Genomic DNA, 25,817 nt, shown 5'->3' with positions numbered 1-25,817 from the left:
CGTCATGGCAAAAAATGGAGATGAAAATTAATGAGCTAGAAGATTGAGTGGCAGGAAATGAAACTACGACACAAATTTGTTTTAAAAATGCCCCTGACAGAATTTCTCAACTGGAGGCCTTCACGAGGAGATCCAATGTACGTATTATTGGGATTAAAAATCTGTCTAATGATGTAAAATTGCCTATTTTTGTGGATAAACTTTTGCATGAGATACTCCCTATTCCATCTGATTATTTACTTGATATTAAGCAGGCATTTCGTGTGCCAAATGCTAAAGGGGCTGATTACACGATCATAGTCCAATTTACAAAAGTCTCTACAAAGAATTATATCCTGCGTTAGGCAAGAGAGGGTGGAAGCCTTTCCTGGAAACAAGATAAAGTTATGTTATTTCCAGACTACATCAAAGAGGTGGCGAATAAAAGAAGGCAATTTATCAAAGCAAAAAATATGGCAAAACAAATGAACTTACAATATTACTTAAAATATCCTGCTACACTTTGTATTGTGTCTGAAGGTCAGATGGAGAAGTTTCTAAAACATGAAATGGGGGAGGCATGGCTGAATGTAAAAATGCGTGAGATTTCTGTTACAACCCCCTGAAATGGAATCTTTAAACAAGCTTTGTTAACTGTTTGTGTTTAGTCTACATGATCCAGGCTAGCTCAGAAGATAAATGATTATACATATATTTGTTTATTCTCTTTCATCTTTCGTTTTTTCTTGCTTTTCTTTATATTTTTTATTTCAAAATAGATAATATATCTAGTATAAAATATATCACTGACTGTTGAAGGTTTATATTAAGTTTTATTATTATATAACACTATATATTTTATTACTATTATTAATAATAATAATATAGGCTTCTGGGAATGAATTGTAGACCTGTTTCTTTGATATAAGACTGATGATATGATATTGAAATGTAAGGTTGTTTATTAAACTGTAAGATTGTTAAGTTATAGATATAGGGTTTTTTTTAAATAGAATGGCATCGGTGGCCAGGGGGTATTGGAGTTTAAACTTAATTCTTTAAAGGGGAGGGAGAGGGAGAGGGGGAGGGAAGGGGAAAGAATCTTTTTTCTTCACTTCCTTTCCTCCTCCTTTTTCCTTTCTTTTATTATTTTTCCTTCTCTTTTTGTTACTGTGGTGTCCTCATCAGAATATTGTATTGCTGGGCAATTGTAGTATTGATCAGGTTGTTGGTAATTTTGGTATTGTTTATTTCATTTATAAAGATAAAATAAAAATATATTTTTTAAAAAGGGAAAGAAAGATGACCCAGTCAATTACTGCCCAATTAGCTTACTTACCATTATTAGCAAGCTATATGCCAGGCACCTCTACTGGAAATTTCAAACTTGGATGGAACATGAAAACATTCTGGCTGATGAACAGGCTGGTTTTAGATCAGGCGGATCCACTATGGACCAAGCATTAACCTTTCAACATCTTGTGGAGAAACATATCAGTAAACTTAAAACTTCCCTGTTCACAGCTTTTGTAGATCTTAAATCTGCCTTTGATTCCATCTCCAGCGATAAACTTTGGCATAAACATGAGGCTTGTTCGGTGGATTGCCGCTTACTACTTCTTATGTATAAGTTACATGAAAGCACCACTTTAAAAATTAGATGCAACCCGGCAGGTCTGTTGTCTAGCCCTATTTCAACATTCAAAGGTATAAAGCAAGGTTGCATACTTGCTCCTCTGTTGTTTAACTTTTACATAAACTCATTAGTTAAAGCTCTTGACCGTTTTGACATCCACCCTCCCAAGCTAGCTGATAGACACCTATTGGTGCTACTTTATGCCGATGACGCGGTAATCCTGTCTCAGTCATCTATAGGCTTGAAGAGAGCCTTGCGGGCCCTGGCCCAATATTGTCACGATGAACATCTGCAGCTAAATTATCAGAAGACAAAGGTCATGGTCTTTGCCAAAAGACCGAGGACATACAGTTGGATGGTTAATGGCCATAAGATTGAGCAGGCAAAGATCTTTAAATACCTGGGTGTAGTTTTCCAAGCCAATGACAGCTGGAAGGCGCACGCAGAATATGCCACCCAGACAGCCCAAAGAAGTGCCACTGCTACTTTAAATTTCTTCAGTACAAGAGGAGGTCACTATGTACCAGCAGCAGTAAAGCTGTTTGTGGCCAAATCCCAGTTGTGCCCAACTCTTGTATGGCATGCAGCTTGGCCACTATCCCAGTTTTGCCCCCATGGAAGCAGTACAATCAAAATTCCTGAGGGCTGTCCTCCAGTTGCCCCGCTGTGTTTCCAATGCTGCTTTGAGACTAGAAGTTGGCCTCCAGGAGGTTGAAACTAGGGCTTGGCTTGCCGTTTTTAACTTTTGGTTAAAGTTAATTTTTCCCCCAGCAGGCCTAGCTCCATTAATCTTTCAGGATGTATCTCAATCTTTTTGGACTAAAGTTTTATCTCAAAAGCTTCTGTCTCATGGACTCTCCCCTAATTATTTGATCTCTCTGGGGTATGAGAAGGCCAGAGCAACGCTCAGGGAACGCCCAGCAGATATTGAATATCAAGTTGACTTGAGTTTAACTTCAAATTGATATTGCACTTCGACTTCACAAACCAGCAGATTACTTCTATTCACTCTCAGTCCAGAAGTACCGCAGAGCTTTTACATTGGCCTGTCTCAATTCCCTCCCCTCAGCTGTCTTGGAGGGCAGATTCCGCAAAACTCCCTACTACGAATGGAAGCGTCCCTGTGACTCAGGAGAGATTGAAACAGTGACCGATGTTCTCCTGTACTGTCTTTTTTATTGTGATGTTCGTAAAACTTTTATTGATCCCATTTTATCTGAACTGCCAGGACGCTCGGATGCATTTTATGTCCTTTTATTTCTCTCCGATAAAAAAGCATCCATTACTCTTATTGCTGCCAAATTTTTTGCAGCAGCAAGCAAAATCCGTCAAGAATTTACTCAACTCACTCAGTAAATATATATATTTTCTTTGAAATGTCTAGAACTTTTCTGAAATGTCTAGAACTTTTCTGAAATGTCTAGAACTTTTCTGAAATGTCTAGAACTTTTATAATTTTTTGGTTTTATATATATATATATATATAGTCTTATTTCCTGTTATTGGTCAACGTGTTTTATGTTGATTATTGTGCTATTTTGGTCATTTGACCGTAATAAAGAGTGATTGATTGATTCCCAAAGGTGCTCATGTACCAGTTGTGCAGTGTGGAGGGAGAGTTCAGGCTAATCATTCCAACCTTCAGGAAGGAATGAGAGTTCAAGCTCCTATTGCTTTATATCATATAGTAAAAAAGGCAGATACCATATATGAAATCTTTGAACAGTGGCTCAGAAAGGTGGTCTCCCTTGTAAAGTGTGCAGTCAAGTTCACTTTTCCTCCTTGAATCCTGCACTTCATCCTGCAGTCAACCCACACATAAAAGAAAAGCCATTAAGAACCAGTTCCTGTTACAGAAAAACCAACAAGCACCATAATAAATCTGTTAGACTATAAGGTGCCACAAGACTCTTTGTTACTGACAGTGGCGTAGTGGTAAATTTTGAACTGCAGGTGCGCATCGTAACAGTCCCCATAGCCACACCCCCAAGGAGATTTCAAAAATGCAGGAAGCTGTGTTAATCCATATCTACAAACCAGTTCTTGCAGTTTTATCTCCACCAGAACCCATCTTTTGTAAAGATAATGGGTTTTAATGGCCCATTCAAGACCAAGCCAGGCCAAAACACTTTGCATTACAACAGGGAACAATATATAATTGCTGGGGAAAGTAATTTGCCCCCAGCTACTGTGAGAATTGCAGCTAAACTCAGAGGGAATTTCAAGGGCAGGGGGTGGGGGGGTGGCAGATGACATCAGAGTCCCTGCTAATGAAAAAGTGCTGGCGCTGCATCCCTGTGAGCCCTGCCTCCACTACACCACTGGTTATTGCTAATCATTGCAACGAACTCTACAGTCAGTACTGGTCCCAAAAGATCTATAGTGGTTGCCAGTTGGTTTCACGACATGGTTTAAGGTTCTGGTTTTGAACTCTCACTACCTGGGTCTTGCATATCTGAAGGAGCACCTGACATATACCCTTCACTCCAAGCATTGAGATCGCTATTGTGAATGCCCCCCGCAGTCAGGGATTCAACACAGGCCATTCTAACATCAACAGCCTTCTTGGTGGCAATGGTGGTGCTACAGTTGTAGATTCATTCATTCATCCATTGCATTTCTATACCACCCAATAGCTCTCTAGACAGTTTACAAAAAATTAAAAACTTTAAATATACTGTATTGTACATATTATAAAAACATATAAATACGTACAAAGATATAAACAGACAACAGAGAGAGAGAGAGAGAGAGAGAGAGAGATCTCCCTGACCACTATCCTTCTCTGTTGGTTTTTAGAAGGAAGGTGAAAGCGGTTTTATTTCAGAGAGCTTTTAGCTGAATTTGCTGATGTTTCAAGCTGGAGCATGGCTGAGTTTCAATTTTTGCTGCAGATATTTATGAAAAATGTTTTGTTTTGGGGGGTGAGTGTATTTTAATTGTACTATTTATTTAATTGTACTGTGTTAAAGCAAAATTGTACTGTTTAATTGTACTGTTAAGGCAAAATCCTATGCATGCTTAGACAGAAAAAAAGGCCTACAGCTCCCAGCATGCCCCAGCCATGGCTGGCTGGGGCATGCTGGGGGTTGTAGGCCTTTTTTTCTGTCTAAACATGCATAGGAATTCATCTTTAACCACTTAGAGCAGGGGTAGGCAAACTTCTTGGTTCTGTGGGCCCATCTGGCAATTTGAGAAACGGTTCTGGGCACCATCACAAAATGGCTGCCATGGGAGGCATGGCAAAGGCCAAACAACTTGTCCAAAAGATTTGAGTACAAGGCAGAGGTAGGGTCTGAGCCCCAACACACTAAAAGACTCCTTTGAACCCACACTTTTCAACACCAACAGAAACCCATTTCACAGCAATCCCAGCTTCCACTAAGAAAAGGTGTTCATTATTTTTTTTAAGTGAGAAGGGTAGAGCACCTTGACGGGCACCAAACAGGTGTGTGGGGGCACATTGGTGCTCACTGGCACCACACTGCCTACCACTGACTTAGAAGACAGTTTTGACTATAAAGCCATACATAAATTAAGCAAAGACATAAATAAGGAAAGCCACCAGGCTCACCACTTTTCAGCAGGGGCATGTTTGTGCCTGGTGCAGGTAGAGCAACAATGTGAAGGTTCTGGCCACCACCCAGCTTCTAGGTCACTTAGTGTGTGTTCAGTCACTACCAATTGGCCCATTCCCCCTTGGTCAGCCAGCCAGACATTGACTGCTTAAGGGACAGTGCTGTCCCTCGATGAACTGGTGTGTGACTCCTTCCCTCCCTCAGGTCAGCTCCCAGGCCATCAAAGGAGGCCTGGGGCCTGTTCTGTCTCAACCCAGTCCTGAGTGGTTCTCATCCTTTGTTTGCTTTCCCCCTCCTCCTCCTCTGCTTCCTGCTGCAGACACAATAGTACTGGCTACGGACTGGAGATGTAGATTCCTAAACAGGCAGAAGTGGACACAAATGATATTCACAAATGGTATACTCACTTGAGAGATCTCTGAAGCTATGCTGCAGCTTTCTACTTTCAGTGAGTCTTTATAGGTCTGCTCCAGAGAAACATGGCTGATGGAAAGAGGGTCTTCTTCACTCATGATAGTTAAAGGCTCCCGGGCACACAGATCCTCCTCTGAAGGAAAATGACAAGATTTTCTTCAACACCTTATACATTGCCAAAGTATGATATGCAATCTTAAAAAATACGCATAAAACAAAATGTTTGAAACAAGGCATGCCTTAATCATGCACAGGACTACAGCCATGGATATTTTTTTTACTACATAGAGTAACAAATGTTCCATCAGAGGCTCAAGATTACAGTAGTTTTTGTGTTAAAAGTAAATGTGTAATTGCTTTCCTTAACTTTAAACTTAAAACCGTCTTTGACGTTCCATATTAAGAGAATGTGCAACATACTTTTAAGCAGGGCAGCGTGTAATATATTAACAAGATTGTTCTTTATATATACATCCTCATACTAGCCCTTTAGTTTTTTATCCCAGCTATTGCTCCCTTCTCTTTTTTTGTAATTCGCTGTTTTTAAATGTTTGACATAGCATCTAATACAAATATGTAGTGTAACAATTGAACTCTGAGTTTGCAGTCCTACACCCTGAGAGTAAGCCCAGCTGAAAACAATGGGACTGAATTCTGAGTAGACATGTACAGGATTGCACTGTAAAGCTGGTTATGTCTGGTGTGGTGGTGGGGTAGCTATGTTATAGTAATTTGTTACTACAAATTATAGAAAGAAATGTGAATATTACAAAAATAAAAAATCAGCTACAGTGAGTAGACTTTGGGTGGTACTCTGAGAGCATATATACTCTACAAACTTTATATCAGTTTATTGTCATGGCTTGTTCCAAGGAAGTGTAGTCTGCTGGTAGGGTACTGCTTTTGGAGTAGGCATTTTCTTTTGTTTTTAGGCAAGATCTCCTGGGTTATTTCCATAGCCATGGCTAGTTCTCATCATAGTGCAAACAATGATAGCTGCTCATAGGAGGCAATATAGAAAGAAATCCAATTTTACTATTGCATTGATTGGGCAGCATGGTAACACCCCCCCACGGCACCCCACCCCAAGGCAGAAGTTTGTTTTTGCAGACATAGGTTTTCTTATGTAAGGAAAATGTGATTTATTTTTAATGCTAATTTTTAAAAACTCTTCTTTGCTTAGAGGGCTGTGCAATATTATTATGCCCATATTATTGGTAAGGGGTGGGGGGTGGGGCTGTGAATGTGAGTGCTTTGTTGTTGTTCAGTCGTTAAGTTGTGTCCGACTCTTCGTGACCCCATGGACCATAGCACGCCAGGCCTTCCTGTCCTGCGCTCTCTCCCGGAGCGTGCTCAAGTTCATATTCATTGCATCTGTGATGCTATCTAGCCATCTCATCCTCTGCCGTCCCCTTCTCCTTTTGCCTTCAGTCTTTCCCAGCATCAGGGTCTTTTCCAGGGAGTTTTCTCTTCGCATTAGGTGGCCAAAATATTTGAGCTTCAGCTTCAGTATCTGTCCTTCCAATGAGCACTCAGGGTTGATTTCCTTTAGGACTGACTGATTTGACCTCCTTGCAGTCCAGGGGACTCGTAAGAGTCTTCTCCAGCACCACAGTGCGAAAGCATCAATTCTTCGGCGCTCAGCCTTCCTTATAGTCCAGCTCTCACAGCTTACAACAATCCTGTAATGTGGTCTCCAGTGTTATTATTCTCACATTACAGATGGAGGTTGTGGGGAGACAAAGTAATTTAAGCCACAATTCTATGCATGTTTAGACAGAAAAAGCCCTACATTTCCCAGCATTCTGGCTGGGGACTCCTGGGAGTTGTAGGACCTTTTTCTGTCTAAACATGCATAGGATCGTGCCCTTATTCTAACCTACATCTACTCACTTTGTTGTTGGATGTTTGGGGTTTCTAGCAAAACAAAACAAAAAAGCCCACACAAGCCATATCTTCAGTTCCAGCAAATCTAGTTCAATTGCCACCCCATTTCCATCACCCCCTTTCCACATACACCCACAAGAATACTGCTCATCTGAAAGCAGATTGCAGACATGTTGTATCCCAATCATTTGCATGGACTTCATACTTTTAGCAGTCTGAGATCCCAAATAATGTTTATTGTTATTTTATTATTTTTATAATAATACATTAACCATAAGAAAAATTCCAAAATCCATGATGCTGTAATACCTTTGTTAGGCTGACTGAAAGATCACCAATAAATAAATAAATGTGCAAGCTTTCAAGATCCCCATTTCTCTTCTTTACAGGCAATATTTATAAAAGGGGGGGGGGAGGTGACTAGATGATGAAGTCACATTGTCTGCAAGTCCAAACTAGTTAGTCCCAGGTGTAGTGTGTGTGGGGGAGTCTGCAGGTAAGCAGGTCATGTGATGGTTTTAAGAGAGCTCTGCTGCCCCTGGTTACACTGGAAAGAAAGGGGTGTGCATCCTCCATTTAGGGGAGTATGAAGTCCAGCTATTTGCAGGAGTGTTTTCCATCCTGCTCAAACCACACTGGCTCCTTTTGCTGGTGGATCAGGGAGAGAAATTAGGCAGTCTTTATATTCACAAAGCAGGAGGTATTTAAGATACTGTTCTAGGCAATAAGTCAGTTGATGCTAAGTTGGGTAGCATTATCTAGTGGTTGGAGGGAGTGAACCTTCAGAAAATGAAGTCCCAGCTTTTTTGTGAATCTTGGAGAATATAGTAGTCATTCTAGAGCAGGACCCCACAATGTTGGATGAGTCTTTTACACGCCCAGAAGCTGGGACTTCATTTTCTGAGAGGAATGAGTATTAACATCAGCCTATATATAGCATCACTGATGCAATGAATATGAACTTGAGCACACTCTGGGAGAGAGTGGAGGACAGGAAGGCCTGGCATGCTATGGTCCATGGGGTCACGAAGAGTCAGACACGACTTAAAGACTGAACAACAACAAACATATCTGGAGGGCATTAGGTTGGGAAGGCTGGTTATTGAAATCCCACTGTGTGCAGTGACACGCATTTTCAGGTATAGGATTGCAGCCTGAGTCAATACATAGATACCCTTTCTATTTTCCCCTTACTACTTTTTCTTCAAAAGTGTTCAAATATGCCTAACTTGAAATTGGTTATATGGGGGGTGGGGGACACACACGATTTATTCATAAGGAAAATTATTCAAGTCTTCTCATAACTTTTCCTCTCCTTATAATCTTCATTATTCGGGATGGTTTTAATTCTAAAATGCTCACAGTTTCCTGGATCCATAGAGATTGTCCCAGATTTCCCTGAGCAGAGCCCGCCCCTTACTTCCCCGATCTCCTCTCAAGCAGCTGTTGACTGGTTCGTGTTCATATAACTGCAAGTGGCCAAAGCTGCGGTGACATCACAAAGAATCTTAGCCTACACGGCCAATCCGCTTGCCTAAAAGTGGCAGAGAACGCCAGGCTAGTGCTGCTTTGCGAATAAACGTTCTATTTCTCTCGTTCAGCATCTGCACGCAGTGCAACCCGTTGGGTGTATTTCTCGTGTTCCAAACAATAAATAAAAGCAAGATTCATCGTAATGACCGCTTATGCAGGACGGGGATTCAGAGCGTCTATCCCAGCCTTCCCCAACGCGGCGCCCTCCGGATTGTGCAACTACAACTCCCAGCATTCCCAGCCAGCCATGCGGGCTGGGGATACTAGGAACTGTAGTGTAACACATCTGGAGGGCGCCGAGTTGGAGAAGGCTGATCTATCCTCAAAAATACTAAGTTGGATGGTATATTCCAGACATGGTATATATCAAAGTATATTTTCATAGGGAGGGCACCTAACGTGGTGCCCTCCCTATGAGTTGGACTACAACTCCCAGAATCCCTCAGCAAGGATAGAAACTTACTCAAAATGCACGCACGGCATTTCTAACATCAACTTACAAGGGCTGCCGCGAAGCAGCGGAAATACCAGCCTTTCCCAGCCTGGTGCCCTCCAAATCTGTTGGACTACAACTCCCAGAATCCCCCAGCCAGCATACTTGCTCAAAATGCACGCGTGGCAATTCAGCTATTTTCAACGTCCAAATTTGCAAGGATGCCCCAAAGCAGCGAAAATACTAGCCTTTCCCAACCTAGTGCCCTTCAGATCTGTTGGACTACAACTCCCAGAATTCTACTAGATTCTCGTCGAAGCAGCTGTTGGGGAAACGCATTCTCAGGCGGCTTTGCATGGCCCGCCGGGGGAGCCGTACGACGTAGGTTGTGACGCTTGGGCAGGAAGGAGTTTGATTTGCGCCTCGTGGGTCGGAAGCTTGGAATCGCCACCTGGACGGACTGGTCCGCGCGCGGTTGTGCCGCAGGTAGGGAAGCTGCGCCCTGCTGGGTCAACTCAGCGCCGTTGGGCAGTCGCCGCACGCTTGGCAGCGCTGGAAGCGCTCGGCAGCGTCACGCAGCAAATCGCTCTGCTTTTAGTCGAAGATGCTGCGCTGGAGTATTGCTTACACCGCTGCCGCCGCTGTTTGAAACTGTTGCAGCGCATTTGTTCAGCTGGGTTGGGAAGTGCTTGAAAGGGCTGTTTCAGCTCCGCAGTTTTTCAGGGCGCAAACCTATGCATGTTTGGACAGAAAAAAGTCCTGCAACTGCCAGCATTCCCCAGGGGAATGCTGGCAGTTGCAGGACTTTTTTCTGTCTAAACGTGCATAGGTTTGCGCCCTGAATTAGTTGATTTTTAACTTATTTTATGTTTTAACTTTGTGTGCGGGTCACCTTCGCAGTGCTTTTTGCCCTGAAAGGTGGCGTGGAAATGCTGCTAATAAATGAACGTACTTTGGCAGGTGTCAACGGTAGCGCATGGATACAAGTCATGTACCGAATAGGCACGTGACGAGAAGCATACCTTCCAAATTCTGGGAAGTATTAGTTGCCCTCTACTCAGCACTGCTTAGGCCTCAACTGGAGTACTGTGTCCAGTTCTGGGCACCACACTTTAAGAAGGATGCAGACAAGCTTGGGAGGGTTCAGAGGAGGGCAACGAAGATGATCAGGGGACTGGAAACAAAGCCCTATGAAGAGAGACTGAAAGAACTGGGCGTGTTTAGCCTTGGGAAGAGAAGACTGAGGGGAGATAGGATAGCGTTCTTCAAGTACTCGAGAGGTTGTCACAGAGAGGAAGGCCAGGATCTCTTCTCGATCATCCCAGAGTGCAGGACACGGAATAATGGGCTCAAGTGACAGGAAGCCAGATTCCGGCTGAACATCAGGAAAAACGTCCTGACTGTTAGAGCAATACGACAGTGGAACCCATTACCTAGGGAGGTGGTGGGCTCTCCCACACTGGAGGCCTTCAAGACGAGGCTGGACAGCCATCTGTCGGGGATGCTCTGACTTGGATTCCTGCACTGAGGAGGGGGTTGGACTCGTGGTCTTGTAGGCCCCTTCCAACCCTACTATTCTATGATTCTAATATATTTACTGTAATTCAGCAAAGTCGGAAACCTACACAGAACCTTATGCAGACTGTAGATTGACTGGTGCAGGTAAGATGTACTAGGGGTCGGCAACCCTTTCAGCTGTGGGCTCATTTGACGTTTTGAAAAAGTGTCTGTAGGCTCCACCACAAATTGCTGGGGGGCAGAGTGCCTTCCCTTGCCCTCAGGATCTCACCCCTCTCCCTGCTGCCTGGCCGAGAGGGGGAAGAAAGCAGCAGAGGGGAGGAAAGTGGAGGCACATGGGGGAGGAAATCCTGATGCGCCCTGGTGGAAGCACCCACAATCCCTGGCAGACGCATCTGCAGGCCCTGTCAGGCACTGAGTTGCCAACCCCTGCTCTATATTAATTGCACCCTTGTAATATCGTTAGCATTTATATTATTTAGAGTACCCTCCCCCAGTTTGGTGCTCTACAAATGTTTTGGACCATTGGCCATGCTGACTGGGGCTTATGGGCATTGAAGTCCAAAACATCTGGAGGGCACCAGGTTGGGGAAAGATGATTTAGAATATGAAATTCACTGGGTGACTTTGGGTCAGTCACTGACTCTCAGCCTAACCTTCCTCACAGGTTTGTGAGGGTAAAATGGCGAGGAGGAGGATTATGCTAGCTGCCCTGGGTTCCTTACAAGAGGGAGAGAAGAAGGGCTATAAATCTAATAAAATATAAATCAATAACCTGGAATAGCTGTTGCCCTTTAGTTCTGTAATCACAGAATCCAGAATCACAAGGATTAGAATCCTCATCCTAACAAACCCTAGGGCTGGGTACTGGACCAGTTAAAAAAGATTTGATCAGTTCTCTGGTCAAATAACAGTCATGTATTTTTAAAGCATTAATTTTAATAGAACAGCAAACGAGGGACTTTAATCATCAATATGTTTGATACCTACACTAATTACAAAGACAATAGTAACTTACTGTGGAACAATGACACTAATTGTAAAGGACTCTAATGATTTATTATAATTTCAACAATGTCACATATGTGAACAATTCTTGAACATTTGGCTTTCACCTTGGAATATCAGGATCAGCCTTCGCTTAGAAAATTAAAAAATGAAATGAATACAGAAATAAAACACAAAAACAAAGTTAAAGTGCAAAAATCTCTTAAAAAACCCTGATATGTATTAGAAGGGTGAAATAAAACACCATGTTACTGCTTTAATTGTTCAAATTGTGACTGTGAAAAGATAAATAATAAGTAAAATAGCTAGGGGGAGTGATCTTCTGTGCCACCTGCATTTTGGTCAAATAGAATACACTGCATACTCCAAGATGTTCAAGTTGTAATACAGAGATTTTCAGTCAGTACATGATAGTCAAATCTACATGGCAAATAGTATGCTCATATTTTTGCTCATAATGTAGGTTATGAGCAAATATAGTACTACATCTACATTATTTTTGGCATATTGTAATGAGTACAATTTGCATGGCCTATATAATCAAGTACAGCACACACACAATGCATAGTGTATCATATGCTATCTTATTATAGCATCTGCATATATACATTTTATAGGAAACGGAGAGGACGGAACAGGTTGTGAGCGTTGGAGACCATTTACTAGTAGTCATGGATTACAGGGAGGAAATTATGAGCCAAATCGTTCCAGGACAATTTGACGATGCAGAAGCTTCAGACAGGTAATGCAGAAATGAACTGTCCAGATGACTTTTAGATCATATGAAAGAACAAACGCTCTTCCCTATCTCTACCGTGCCCCAACTCCTTCAGTTTTTATTTGGATAACTTCAGTAATCTTTCTAGATATATTGGGGGCGGGGGAGGTATGGAGAGAAAAAAGGGAGTACTACTGATATAAAAAGCAGCAATATTTTTGTCAGGGTTCCCCCTCCCTTCACTCTTGTCCTAAATTGTCATGTACCGAGGACAGTTAACCTTGCTGAGCATTAGAGAGTCCAGTAGCTTGATTTTGTCAACGGTATGAATGGGTTATAGGGAGTTATTGTACTGGCTTCAAATACAGGCAATTTTACCCAGACAGCTGTATCTATTTGCAGGATTGAGGGCCTGATAATCAAACATGCTTGGATTTCTGTTCCCAGTTTGTCCTGCTGGATTTTTTGTGCATCCTTATTGGGAGAGAGAGAGTATATTCCCCCATAAATCAGGGGTGGACAACTTGTGGGTTGTATGCACATACACACACACACACACACACCCCCGACTGTTTCTGTGGCCCTTGTTGCTCCCTGCTGTTGCCACTGAATTTGCTGCTGCAGCAACAAAAAAGCCATGCTTTCCGTTCATGGTGGAAGCAGAATCCCACTGCCAGAAGCCTCCTGGGAGTGTGGTTTTGCTTCTCTACAAGCCACACACTCTCCTCACATCTTGTTTTAAAAGAAGATTGCCCTTTTTTGGTCCCTCAACCCTGGTGGGTTGGGGGGGATTGGACCCCAGTTCCAATTATTTTCTGTCTAAACATGCATAGGATTGCTTCCTAAATTAGTTGATTTTTATCTGTATTTTATGTTTTAACTTCATGTGCGAGACACCTTGGCAGGGCTTTTTGCCCTGAAAGGTGGCGTAGACATACCAGTAATAAATGAATGTACATAGGCAGGTGTAAAGAGTAGCACATGGATACAAGCCATGTATCGTATGGGCACATGACAAGAAGTATTCTCCGGAAGAATGTATTAATTGTAATACATATTACAAAAAATACAGATCCACGTATGTTGCCCACCCCTGCCATAAATTAGCTAAAAGTATTATCAAGAACCTTATCAATAAAGCAAGTGTCCAGAAATTTTGGTTGGTCTTGGTAGCCTGCCAAAATTTTGGGTTGCCAGCAACATTATCCCTCCCTTAAAGCACAAGGGGCAGAGTCTTGTCTATGATGTCATGCTGCAAGCGAAAGCACCCACAGTCCTCCCCTAGTTCCCAGGCTCAGTGCGAGTCAGAGAGATTCCTGCCACACTTCTCTTTGGTCAGGAGAAGGGTGGGGAATTTCCCAGGTGTTGCACTAAGCCTCAGAGAGGCTTGAAAAAGAGTTGGTTGTCAGACCTGGGTTGAGAAGCAGCAGTGAATCCATGCTTCCGGATTCAATGTAATATATTAGGTGTATGTGGAACCTGTGGCCCTCCAGAGGTTTTTGGACTACAACTCGATATTTGAGGGAGTGCTTCTCCTTATATGCCTGCCTGAGGATTGAGATCTGTTGGAGGGGCCTCCTCTGCATCCCACCAGTTTGAGACATACACTATGGTGGGATGTGGGAGAGGGTCTTCTCTGCTGTGGCACCCCGGCTGTGGAATGCCCTCCCCTTGGAGGCCTGATTGGCGCAGACATTGGTTTTGTTTTAGCACCAAGTTAAAACATGACTTTTTACCAAAGCCTTTCAGGGTAATTGAATTCCCTAAAGTTGGACGCTGTTTTAACTGTTTTATTGTTTTAGATTTTCTAATTGGTATTAGTTTGTTTAATGTTTTAATATGCTTTTAGCCGTTTAAATTATTCATTGCTTTATACTATTTAAATTGATTTTACCTGTACGCCACCCTGAGATTGTAATCATATAGGGCGGGATATAAATGTTTTAAATAAATAAACAAACTCCCATCAGCTCAAGCCAGTATGGCCACAGATGGTGCAAATTGTAGTCCAGCAACATCTGGAAGGCTGCAGATTCCCCACCCTTGTAATACAAAGTTTTCAAAAAGAGTGTTGAGGAGAGAACTAGCTGTATTATGTTGCTGGTTTATTGGTATACTATATGATGAGTTCATGATGATTTTACTAAATATGTGCTTCTTTAAAAAAAAAAAGTGAACATGCACAGGTTATTAAAGCAGTTCTGGAAGAGAAGGTGGTCATTAAAATGGAGCAGTCACGTTTGTGTGAGGAAGCCAACGGGGATGAATTTGATGAGAGCGGCGAGGATGAAGACGACGATTGGGACTGGGATGACGCCACGGGAAAGCTGACAAAGCGAAATCCGGTATCTGGAGGAAGAAACCCGCAGGTATTTATTTTGAGTGTTTTTATCCTGCTTATCAGCCAAAAAGGCTCCTGTAGTGGCATACAAATAGTAAAAGGAAGTCCCTACCTGCAGGCTTACAATCTAGGAGACATGACACACAAGGAAAAAGGAATAGGGAGGGGTGGAGGTGGTAATTTAATTTGAGGCCCCAGCTCTCTTCTTCTCACTCTTAAGTGAGTTTATGCCCTCATGTAGCTGCTATTTAATTCAAAGCGTTAAAAATAATTTTACAAGGAGGCTGCCATAATAGCCCTCATGCTCTGAGTGCACAAGAACCCCATTTTGTCTCAAGCAGCAGAAAAGTGCTGTGACATCTTGGAGGGTAACTGGTTCATTGTGTTACACGCTTTTATCTCAGCAATTCACGTTTTGTATTCTTGAAAATGTAATGTGCCAATGGCTGCGTTCACACATAATGCTGAAACATAGTTGAGCGCTATATGAACGAGCAGAAAGGATGGTGGACAAAGTGCTGGGCTTAAGTGCCCCCCTCTCTTGCACTCCCATGGCCAGGAGGAGAAATTCACTTTAGCCTATTCCTGGCTTGTCGTTACATGTGAATCAGAAATCATGGCTTAAAATAAACTCTTGATCAGCCTTCCCCAAGCTGGTGCTTTCCAGATGGATTAGACTACAACTCCCATCACCCAGTATGACCATGATAGCTGGGGATGTTGGAATTGTAGTACAACCCATCTGAAGGGCACTGGGTTGGGGAAGGCTGCTTTGGTTAAACAAAAACAAAAGCCAGCTAAACAATCCAGGGGTTTTAGCTGCCTTTTTGAAGCAATTGGCTGGAGTTTTATTTTAAACCACAATTTCTGGTTCGCATATAACAACCAGCTAGGAATCAAGTAAAGTAAAACTGAATCCTGGCTTATTCTTCCTCCAGGCCATGCAGGAGGAGAGTTGCGCAAGAACCCGGGGCTTTGCTCAGTCTCCTTTCCGCCTGCGTGCATAGCACTAAACCATGGTTTAGCGTTGTGTGCAAACTCTTCCTATGTTGAATTCTCTAGAAATTAGGGTGGGGGGTTCTCACTCTTACCTTTACGTCAGTCAGCTACCTTTGTAGTTCACCTCCTGCATCTGAAGAAGCAAGCTGTTTTCCTCTATGAGCTGGCCCTTAACTCTGATCGAAGGATCTGGAGTGGGCTGCAGGATTGCACACTCCTTCCCTTGTGCAAATCCCTCCTGCCCAGTTTAACCATGGTTAAGGTTTACGTAAGCACTTGACAACATGCTAACCAAGGTTTTGCAGCAAGGGGGATGATGTGTAGAGTGGCTGGGCAGGGGGGCAAAAACATGCAATCCAGATTGTTTGACCAGTTATGAGGTCAGGAGCATGATGTGTGCATTTAGAATTGCTTTTATATGAAAGTTCAGTTTTATTGCAAATCATTTGTTTCAGGCAAACAAACAGGTTCCCCATTGCAACTCGGCCAAAATGTCCACTCCTACAGATAAAGCTCTAAGAAAGTTTGAACATAAAATTAATCTAGGTAAGTGGTACTTCTCATCTTCTTCTCTAAATATAATTCGCTAAGGACAATTTTAATGGGTTGAAGTTGGTAGATCTGTGCATTTTGAGCCTGTCTTGCGAGTGCATCAGCACGAGTCCCGAAGGTGATTTGCAAAATTAACTAACTTGTGTCTCTACTCATCTGTATCACAAAGACATCGTTGTGCTCATCAACCATATTTGTTTCTGTTTGTCAGTCTCTTGCGTCCTATTTCCAAAGATACTTTTACTAACCACTAAAGTAGGGATGCTTGGATACTTGGGCCGTGGTGGCTTAGTGGTTAAGACGCTGAACTGCAGACCGGAAGGTCGGCAGGGCAGCAGTTCGAGACCCAAGTGCTGCGTGACGGAGTGAGCTCCCGTCTTCAGTCCCAGCTTCTGCCAACCTAGCAGTTCGAAAGCAAGAAATTGCAAGTAGATAAATAGGTGCCGCCTCGGCGGGAAAGGTGACAGCGTTCCGTGCACCTTGGTGTTCAGTCATGGCGGCCACATGACCACGGAAGCATCTTTGGACAGCGCTGGCTCTTCGGCTTAGACATGGAGATGAGCACCACACCCTAAAGTCGGACACGACTGGTTGGGGACACCTTTACCTTTTTTTTAAAAGTAGGGATGCACAAAGTTATTAGGATCGCAGTGGAGGATGGCGTGCACAAGTGCCTTGTGAGGTGGACCAGTCAGCAACTTCTCCCCAACCTTATTTATTTCTGCCACTACCCCTCTCTTCAATCCTAGAACTGGGGTGAGGGGGACTCCACCATCTGTGGGTTTTAGCTGGGAGGAGGGCAGCCAAACTTCCTCAGTCTCCACCAGGCAAGATAAACCTGTTTATCCTTTTGACTGTCTTCATTAAATCATGTAGCCTAAATGAGCAATTTGGCATATATGGGACAGATCTTTGGGCTATTCAGAATATGCAGTCAAACCCAGCTTGCAGTGTAGAAGCTTTATTAAGATTAAGGGAGGAGGTAGAAATTAGGTGGCACTAGGATACAAACATTTTATTCTCGAACCCAGCCTTTCCCAACCTGGTGCCCTCCAGATGTTTTGGACTTCAACAACCTTCAGCCCCGGCCAGCTTGGCTAATGGTCAGGAATTCTGGTAGTTGCAGTCCAAAAAATCTGGAGGCACCCAGGTTGGGGAAGGCTGATCTAAATATCCTATACAGGTTACATGTTTATGTGCAAGCCACTTGAATCGCACATGAGTTCCAAGGTGGCCCAGGGATGTCTGAAGGGGTGACCAATTTCATAGGGGAACAGCCTCATCTTTATCCCCACAGTTCAAGCGAGGGTAGTGGTGCCTGGCAGGGAGTAGAGAATCTACCAATCAAATGTGATGAGCTTTCCTTGATGGGGACTGTAACGTTACCATTGAGACATGATTTTCAGCAAGTAGGCAGAGGAATTGTGGAAATAAGTTATTAATGCATTTCAGCAGCCCAGGTAGGTAGGATAAGAGATGTGAATCAGGAAGAGATATCCTATCTCTTACTGGTAGACAAAGGGAATTCTCATTCTCGGTATCGGTGTGAGAGATGCATGAAATAAATGACAAGACAGCCTCTTGGCAATAGAGATACTAGTCACTGTGCCAGAGAGATGTTTTTATTTTTAAAAGACAGGCGGCTTTTCCCAGAGGTGCGTTTATATTTTTGCTAGCTTGAGAGGACCGCATTGCAAAGCTAACCATGGAAAAGAGTTCATTATAATTTTAACTTGGTATTTTTTCTAACCCATCCTTTATTCATGCTCTTTTCTCTCTGTACCCTGTGGCACTCTCTTTGCACTCCATAGCATGTTTGTCCTTCTCTCTCTCTACACCACTGCTAGTGTTTCAGAGTCTAAACCAGGGATGGACAACTTGTGGCCTTCCAGATGTTTTGGCCTGCAACTGCTATGATCCCTCACCATTGGCTACGCCGGCTAGGACTGATGGGAGTTGTAGGCCAAAATATCTGGAGAGCCACAAGCCCAGCCTTGGTCTAACCCAACCTTTCCCAATGTGGCTCCCTCCAGATGTTTTGGCTTACAGTTCCCATCAGCCCCAGCCAGGAGAGCCAATGGTCAGGCATAGTGGGAGTTGTAGTCCAAAACATCTGAAGGGACCCACATTTCGGAAGGCTGCTCTAAGCATTCCATCCTTTGTTCTCTCTGCACCCCGTTGTGATGCCCCCTGTTACCCCCTATGATGAAGGGGGCTGGGAAAGCCCTGGGGCCCCTTTGGCCTCAGCCAGAGGGAAGAGGGTTATTCATATACCTGGTTCCTTCTCCTCAGAGTCTGTCAGGCATGAAAGCAATGTAATAGCTTTTTCTTTTTCCACTTGCAGTTTTATATAAAAGCCCAGAGAAAGTTGGATGGGTGTATTAGCCTCTGGCCTAATTTTCCATATTGTTGTTCTGCTAGAATAGTGGGCCTGAAACTACTTGTGAGTAAATGGGTTTAGGATTGCTTCTGAAGGAATTGAATGTAATGCTAACTTATGTCAGGGAAGCAGATTTATTTTACAAATGTTGTAATAACTACTTTTTCTTGATGTGTCTTGGTTAAGGTATGTTACGCATTTTCTGGCTGCAGAGTTGAAGCTTGTTTTAAATTGGAGGATGAGGAAGGAAAAAGAGTGTTTGGGTATTAATTTCTTCTTAATGTGTGTGCCTGTTCATATGTTTTCCAGACAAACTACATTTTGCTGACTCGGTTATAAATAAAGTTACAGAGAAGTTTAGGCAAAGAGAAGCAGAAATGTAAGTAATGTGGATGTACTCTGGTAAACGTCTTAAATAAATGTTCTGTTGTTTGTTTGGATTGATACGGGTTTATGTTGTATCAAAATGTCAACTTTTGAAGAACATTATCTATAAAATGTTAAAAGTAGAATTATTTTATGTCTTAATAGGTCTGCAGCATTAACACCGCTATGCTATAGATGCTTACTTGGAAGTAAGTCCTAGTGAGTTCAGTGGGACTTACTCCCAGGTAGGTGTGTTTAGGATTGTAGCTTCAGTCAGTTAAATGATTGATTTTAACAGGTCCCCCTGTTACCAAGGAGCTCAGACCCACTGCCGTTCAGGTATATCCATAGCACTGTGTCTCTGCAAATCTCCACTTTGTCCGGGATGGTATGCACAGCAAAAGATTAGGCATGCAGCAATGTACATTGGAGAATCCTCCTTAGCATGTACCATGGGAGTGACTCACCCTCGGTTATGCCAAGAGGCAAGAGACCTCCAGAATATGCAGATACCTTCCTCCCTGTCTGATTCCTGATGGAGCCAGGCCATCCAAGGCACACCTATCTAACTGGCCATTCTAGAGCCTCCTGACAAAGAAAACTACATGTCTGAGGAACTGCCACTATCGGTAAACACATTACAACTCATTACTGCTGGTCAAGACTAGGGACCGACACCTAAAATGTGCCCATGTAAACCCTATCTTTACACGCCTGGCACTCCTCGCCCATGGTGGGAACACTTTTATTTCAAGGGTAGTAGATCCCCATCCCCTCTTTGATCCAGGAAAACGCCTTCAGGTAACCAAACCTCTAAGAGACATCCGCTTTTAAATTCCAGTGTTCATCTTAGTCACTTCAACTTCGCCATCTTTCCTGTAGCCCAGTTAGGGTCTCCATGCACCTATTGTCATCCCCTCACCTTATTTGACATTAGAATCCACTTTCCCCAATCTCCTCTATGGAATTATGGAAGCTGCCAGTTCTATTCAAGTGTTGTGTATGTGCTTATTTTCATATTTCTGTAATAAACAGGGTATTTGATTATTGTAACCATATCATTGATGATTCCCGGTCTTGTGAGTCCAGTTCCATGCCTTTTCCCCTGTCTGGGCACCTTGATTCCTGCTGTAGCGCACCATGACTATAGACCAACTTTCCCCAATCTGGTGCCCTCCAGATGGGTTGGACTGCAACTCCCATCATTCTTGGCCATCATAGCTGGCCATGCTGGCTGGGAATGATGGGAGTTGCAGTCCAGCCCATCTTAGGAAAAGCCTGCTGGAGACTAAAGACCCAAACCTATGTTTGGATGTACACATATATAAGTGCATAACACGTATATGAAGACATGCAGTAACACCCCGATTAACTGAGCAACATTTAAAAAAAACAGTTTTAATATAGGTACTTAAAATTGCCAATTTGTGCCATGGTAGATTCATTCTTCCTCTCTTGTAGAAGAAAATTACTCTTCTAAGGTGGCATCTGCTGCAATACATAGACAATCATAATCTAAAAAGAAAGGAGTTACACTTGGCCCTTTAAAATTATTGTTAATATACAAACGTATGCAGGTTAGATCAATTAAAGCTGATAAGGGATGACAGTACTGGTTTTTAGGAAATTGGGGATCTTTGTATACATTCTGTCTTGATATACTTACTTGGCATGTGCTTTTAAAGGATATTTACAGTTTCTGAAGAATGTTAACTTTTTGGTTGTGTATTGTACATAAATTCTAAATTGGTGGTCCTACAAAAAATTAGCTGGGGGAATTTTGTTTTTTTTAATTAAAATACTTGTGTACTGCTGGTGTTGTCAACTTTTCCTTAATACGTTTTAATACATTTGTATCTCAGTACTGTCCAAATAACTCTGATATGTAACAGATCATAGAATTATTTTATTTCAACTAGGTACCGGGTAAAAGATAAATCGGACAGAGCAACTGTAGAACAAGTAAGTCTTGTAAATTATCAAAAGTAATTGCAAAGATCCTAAACTTTACCAGAATTGGGAGTCCTCATTCGTTAAAAAGCAAACTGATGAAGTGATCCTCCTAACCATCTTTACTCAGAAGTAAATCCCCCTGAATTAAGTAAGATTACTCCAGCCTTCCTCAATCTGGTGCCCTCCAGGTGCTTTGAACTACAACTTGCATCACCCCTGACCACTGACGGTGCTGCCTGGGGCTAACGGATGTTTTAGTCTAAAACATTGGGGGGAGGGGGGGCACCAGGTTGGGGGAGGCTGATCTAGTCTCTAGGGAGTGTGCTTAGGATTGTACAGTTTAGATGAAACCCTGCCCTTTACATTATCCACATATGCTTAATTTAGATATTAACTTATTCCACCTTTTCAACCATTTCTACTGTGATGGTTTGTTTTTTTTTTAAATAGGCATTAACCTATTTAATTTGATGCTGTGTGTTATATACAAGAAAACACACACTTTCATATGCATTAGTGTAGATGGGAAAACACAGTAATGTCCACTGTGGCCAACAAATGTAAGAAATAAATTCCTGAACTGGAATTCATTCACAAAATTGATAATTCCCAGGCTGCTTCGTACTTCTGATAATGTGGGCTCCAGTCAATAAAAGCTCATACCACAAATCAGTGTATTAGGTTTTTGCTCTTATACTGGAATTTGGGCCAGACTTCAATGAAACCCTATTTAAATTAGGCCGTAGAGCTTTGAGACAGATCAGAAAGCAGATAATTGCCTACAAGCCAAAGGTTTACAGAGGATTTGATTAATGACATGGTACAAACTTTCCAGAACAAAATATTGGTTCTACTTGTAGACCTTTCCTTTGAGTTTTAAGCTTGGAAATTACTCTTCCAGCATCTCTGAGTACTGAAATTTTGCTGCGGTGTTTTTGTTGTCCTGAGGTTCTGGACCCAAGAACTCGAATGATCCTGTTCAAGATGCTAACGAGAGGTGTCATCTCGGAGATCAATGGCTGTATCAGCACTGGAAAAGAGGTTGGTGTCACTGTAAATAGGGCCGGAACAATTCATTGCTTGGATTAATACATTCTAAACTATTTGATCGACTAAAAGGATGTTCTGGATTAATCACACAACATGTTTTTTGAAAAAGAAAGTGAATTGTATGTAAAAACAAGTTCTTATACAAACTCTTAATGGCCATCTTGGAAGAACTATTCCCCTTTGTAAGCAACGCTAAGCCATGGTTTAGGGTTACGGGGATGAGCTGCAGCAAACCTGCGCGTGCCTCCTTCCTTCTGGCACACCAATGAAAAGATCGGAGGTTTCTGCTTCCATTTAAATTAATCACAGCTTACCATGTCTTCTAAACCCTAGCTGTGGTTGATCTTAACTGTGGCTATTCAAACAAGCCAGCTTTGTAAACCACCGTTTGAAATTGGCTTGTTTCAACAAACCATAGTTAAGATTACATTGTGTTGGCTTCAAAAGACATGACAAGCTGCAGTTAATCAAAAATGGAAGCAAAAGCTTCTGAATTCCTCCTTGCAGCCACACATGAGAAAGGAGGGACTGTGCAAGCCTAAACCAGGGTTTAGTTTTAACAACCAAACTAGCTCACTGTCTTTTCTAAGACAGTGCCTGCAGTAAGACATACGGGCATCATCTAAAAACAAAAAAGTGTATGTTGTGATACTATTGTTTTTTTCTTATACAGACTTATCTAGACATTAATCAGTTGATTTAAGCTCATACAATTAGTCAACAAAGGCTGCTTTAAAACAATGATTTGACATTTTCATTTAAGGGTTAATGTTAACCAGACCCTAAATCTGAATGCTAAATGTGTTATTTTTCTCTCCATCTTTGAAATTTCAGAAGCTGAGTCATGGTCATGGTAACACGGAAGTTAATATAATCAGGGCTGCGTGAATTCTAAGCTTTTTATGCCTTTTGGGTCAGATCTGGTTTGCAGGCTGCCTAGTTGGCTAGATGATCAACAGATATTAAATAACACCTTCTGGAAGCCAGTCTGATTTTAAGTGAGCTTGCTAGATGCAGCAGAGTCATGTACAGAATTCGCGCTAGAGAGTTAAACCCAACGGATTGTATCCAGTGTTACTCTAACCTAAGTTCCATTCATTTCAATGGGTTTACTCTAAGTAGGACTAACATTGGGTACAACCCTAAGGTTGTGATTGAGAGATCTGTGTGAAAGAGATTCACATGACCAGGTGTTGTGCCTACTTTTCACTACAGCATCTCTGTGCCAAATTGAGGTCACATTTCAGAGAACCTTTTGTGCATGCAGAAAGAAACAGGCTTGCAAATGAAGAGGGGCTGTTTTTCTCCTCCACCTTGCATATGAAGTTCCATGAGAATAAGAAAGATGCATGCTGAGCGATCTGTTCTACATGTTTCATGCCAGTAATCATGCATGTAATTTTTGCAAGGGTTTGCACATCTGCATGGAGAACTATGGAAATGTTCTTCTCCCCTCCCTCTGTTCATCGACCAAGTGTTTGGGGAGGGGTCTGGGAACTGAAAATGCGAACAGAAATGTGGCTGTATACATGTGACCTTTAGACTAGGCCTGCACAACTAGTGACTCTCCAGTTATGTAATTTGGTCTGCCCAGCGCTTAATAAAAACTTCTAAATCCCCATGTGAATATCAGTTTATGCATACTTTGATATACTCCTTACTGTATTTTTATTTTACTTGTTTACAATTTGCTAGGCGAATGTATATCATGCCAGTACTGCAGATGGAGAGAACAGAGCAATCAAGATCTATAAAACTTCTATTCTGATGTTCAAAGATCGGGATAGATATGTGAGTGGGGAATTCAGGTGAGTCTGAGGATTTAATTTTTTTTTAAAGCTGTAGTGCCACATATGCTCGTGCAATCTTACTTGGATGTTTTTCACCAAAATAATTTCCATGCTGGGCTTTTATAATCCTATTTCCCTGTTTGTGCTCTCAAGGTTTCGCCGTGGATACTGTAAAGGAAACCCAAGAAAAATGGTCAAGACTTGGGCAGAAAAAGAAATGAGGAATCTAACAAGGTGACCTTTTTTTTTTCTTCCGTCTTGGCTCTGGGTTCATTCCCGTACTCTGTTTTGCAATGGACCAGATGAAGCCTTTGATCAACTCCTTCTAGAAGCTGAAATCATGGAATCGCAGGGTTGGAAGAGACTAGAAAATCCCTAAGGCCAATCCCTTCTCCCACAAACCCAAACCAGGCTGCGTATTCGAGTCCCCTTTCTATGGATCATTTCTGTGGCTCATTGGCAGAGCCCCTGCCTTGCATGCAGAAGGTTCCAGGTTCAGTCCCCACCATCTCCAGGTAGGGCTGGAACAAGTCCAGCGTGGTGTAGTGGCGAGAGTGTTGGACTGGGAGCCCGGAGATCTGGGTTGTAGTCCCCACTCGGCCATGGAAGCTCACTGGGTGACTTTGGGCCAATCAGGGACTCTCAGCCCAGCCTACCTCACAGGGTTGTTGTGAGGATAAAATGGAGAGGAGGAGGAGGAGAATGTAAGCTGCCTTGGGTTCCTTGCAAGAGGAAAAAAGGCGGGATATGAATGCAGTAAACAAACAAACCCTGAATTGCCGCTGGCAGTCAGTGTTGCCAAGACTGGTCTAGATGGACCAACGGTCTGACTCAGTATAAGGCAGCTCCTGTGTTCCTATGTACCGGTTCCCAGCAACTCAGTGTCACTTTTTTAACAGATAGAAGATACCTTTTTGTGGTATGAAGTTTTACATTCCCTTTTTTACACTTCCATTGTCACTTACAAAAATATACCAACTTCAAGGAAAATTGGATCACTTTGGAAGTAAAATTCCTTTCTTTTTCTGTCTGTTTACCTATAACGCAGACACACATCCACATTCATGAATGCTTCATGCAGCTATATCAAATGCAAGCTTAGTGAATTATAGGCACTGGTTTATGGAATACATGTTGCACTCTTCCTCAGAAAAGAAAGCAAGCTGCTAGACTACTCCCTTCAAGGATAGCCTTCAATGTTCCATCCTTCCCAGGACAAGAAAATGGAGGCCTGATGTTCTTGATCTTGATTAGAGAGCCAGTGTGGCGTAGTGGCTAGAGTGTTGGACTAGGAGCTGGGAGATCTGGGTTCTAGTCCCCACTCGGCCATGGAAGCTCACTGGGTGACTTTGGGCCAGTCACGGACTCTCAGCCCAACCCACCTCACAGGATTGTTGTTGTGAGGATAAAATGGAGAGGAGGAGGATAATGTAAGCCGCCTTGGGTGCCTTGCAAGAGGGAAAAAGGCGGGGTATAAATGCAATCAATCAATCAATCAATCAATCAATCTCAGACAGCTATTGAGAATGCGGGAAGGCTCAAGGAATAAAGAGAAAGGGAAGAGAATAACTTGATTCCCTCACCCTTTTTTCTGCCCTAGAAAACACAGGACAATCTAGTTGCTGGCCGTTGCCCCACAGGCTAAGCTACATAATCCAGAGAGGAGTAAGTGGATATCTCAT

At 42.6% G+C, this 25,817-nt stretch overlaps 2 protein-coding genes across 2 annotated transcripts in view; one reads left to right on the top strand and one right to left on the bottom strand.

The window, feature by feature from the left end:
- Positions 1-8,914, bottom strand: part of CAGE1 (cancer antigen 1) — a 39,797-nt gene extending 30,883 nt beyond the window's left edge. Inside the window, exons 1-3 of the mRNA XM_084851492.1 lie at positions 8,857-8,914; positions 5,601-5,740; positions 3,320-3,416 (exon numbers count right to left, since the gene is read on the bottom strand). Coding sequence (XP_084707618.1) covers positions 3,320-3,416; positions 5,601-5,705 — 202 coding nt within the window. The 5' untranslated portion in view covers positions 5,706-5,740; positions 8,857-8,914. The remainder of the gene's footprint in view (positions 1-3,319; positions 3,417-5,600; positions 5,741-8,856) is intronic.
- Positions 8,915-9,838: 924 nt separating this feature from the next.
- RIOK1 (RIO kinase 1) overlaps positions 9,839-25,817 on the top strand; it is a 29,621-nt gene continuing 13,642 nt past the window's right edge. Inside the window, exons 1-9 of the mRNA XM_084850368.1 lie at positions 9,839-9,946; positions 12,604-12,728; positions 14,878-15,073; positions 16,500-16,590; positions 19,286-19,355; positions 21,262-21,304; positions 22,244-22,336; positions 24,041-24,153; positions 24,289-24,369. Of these exons, the coding sequence (XP_084706494.1) occupies positions 12,658-12,728; positions 14,878-15,073; positions 16,500-16,590; positions 19,286-19,355; positions 21,262-21,304; positions 22,244-22,336; positions 24,041-24,153; positions 24,289-24,369 (758 nt within the window). The 5' untranslated portion in view covers positions 9,839-9,946; positions 12,604-12,657. The remainder of the gene's footprint in view (positions 9,947-12,603; positions 12,729-14,877; positions 15,074-16,499; positions 16,591-19,285; positions 19,356-21,261; positions 21,305-22,243; positions 22,337-24,040; positions 24,154-24,288; positions 24,370-25,817) is intronic.

Source organism: Heloderma suspectum, chromosome 4 (genome assembly GCF_057233095.1).
Source record: "Heloderma suspectum isolate Gila_16-S chromosome 4, 16-S_ref, whole genome shotgun sequence".
Classification (NCBI taxonomy): domain Eukaryota; kingdom Metazoa; phylum Chordata; class Lepidosauria; order Squamata; family Helodermatidae; genus Heloderma; species Heloderma suspectum.
Note: the sequence above shows the minus strand (reverse complement) of the source record. Positions and strands in the feature narration are given on the sequence as shown.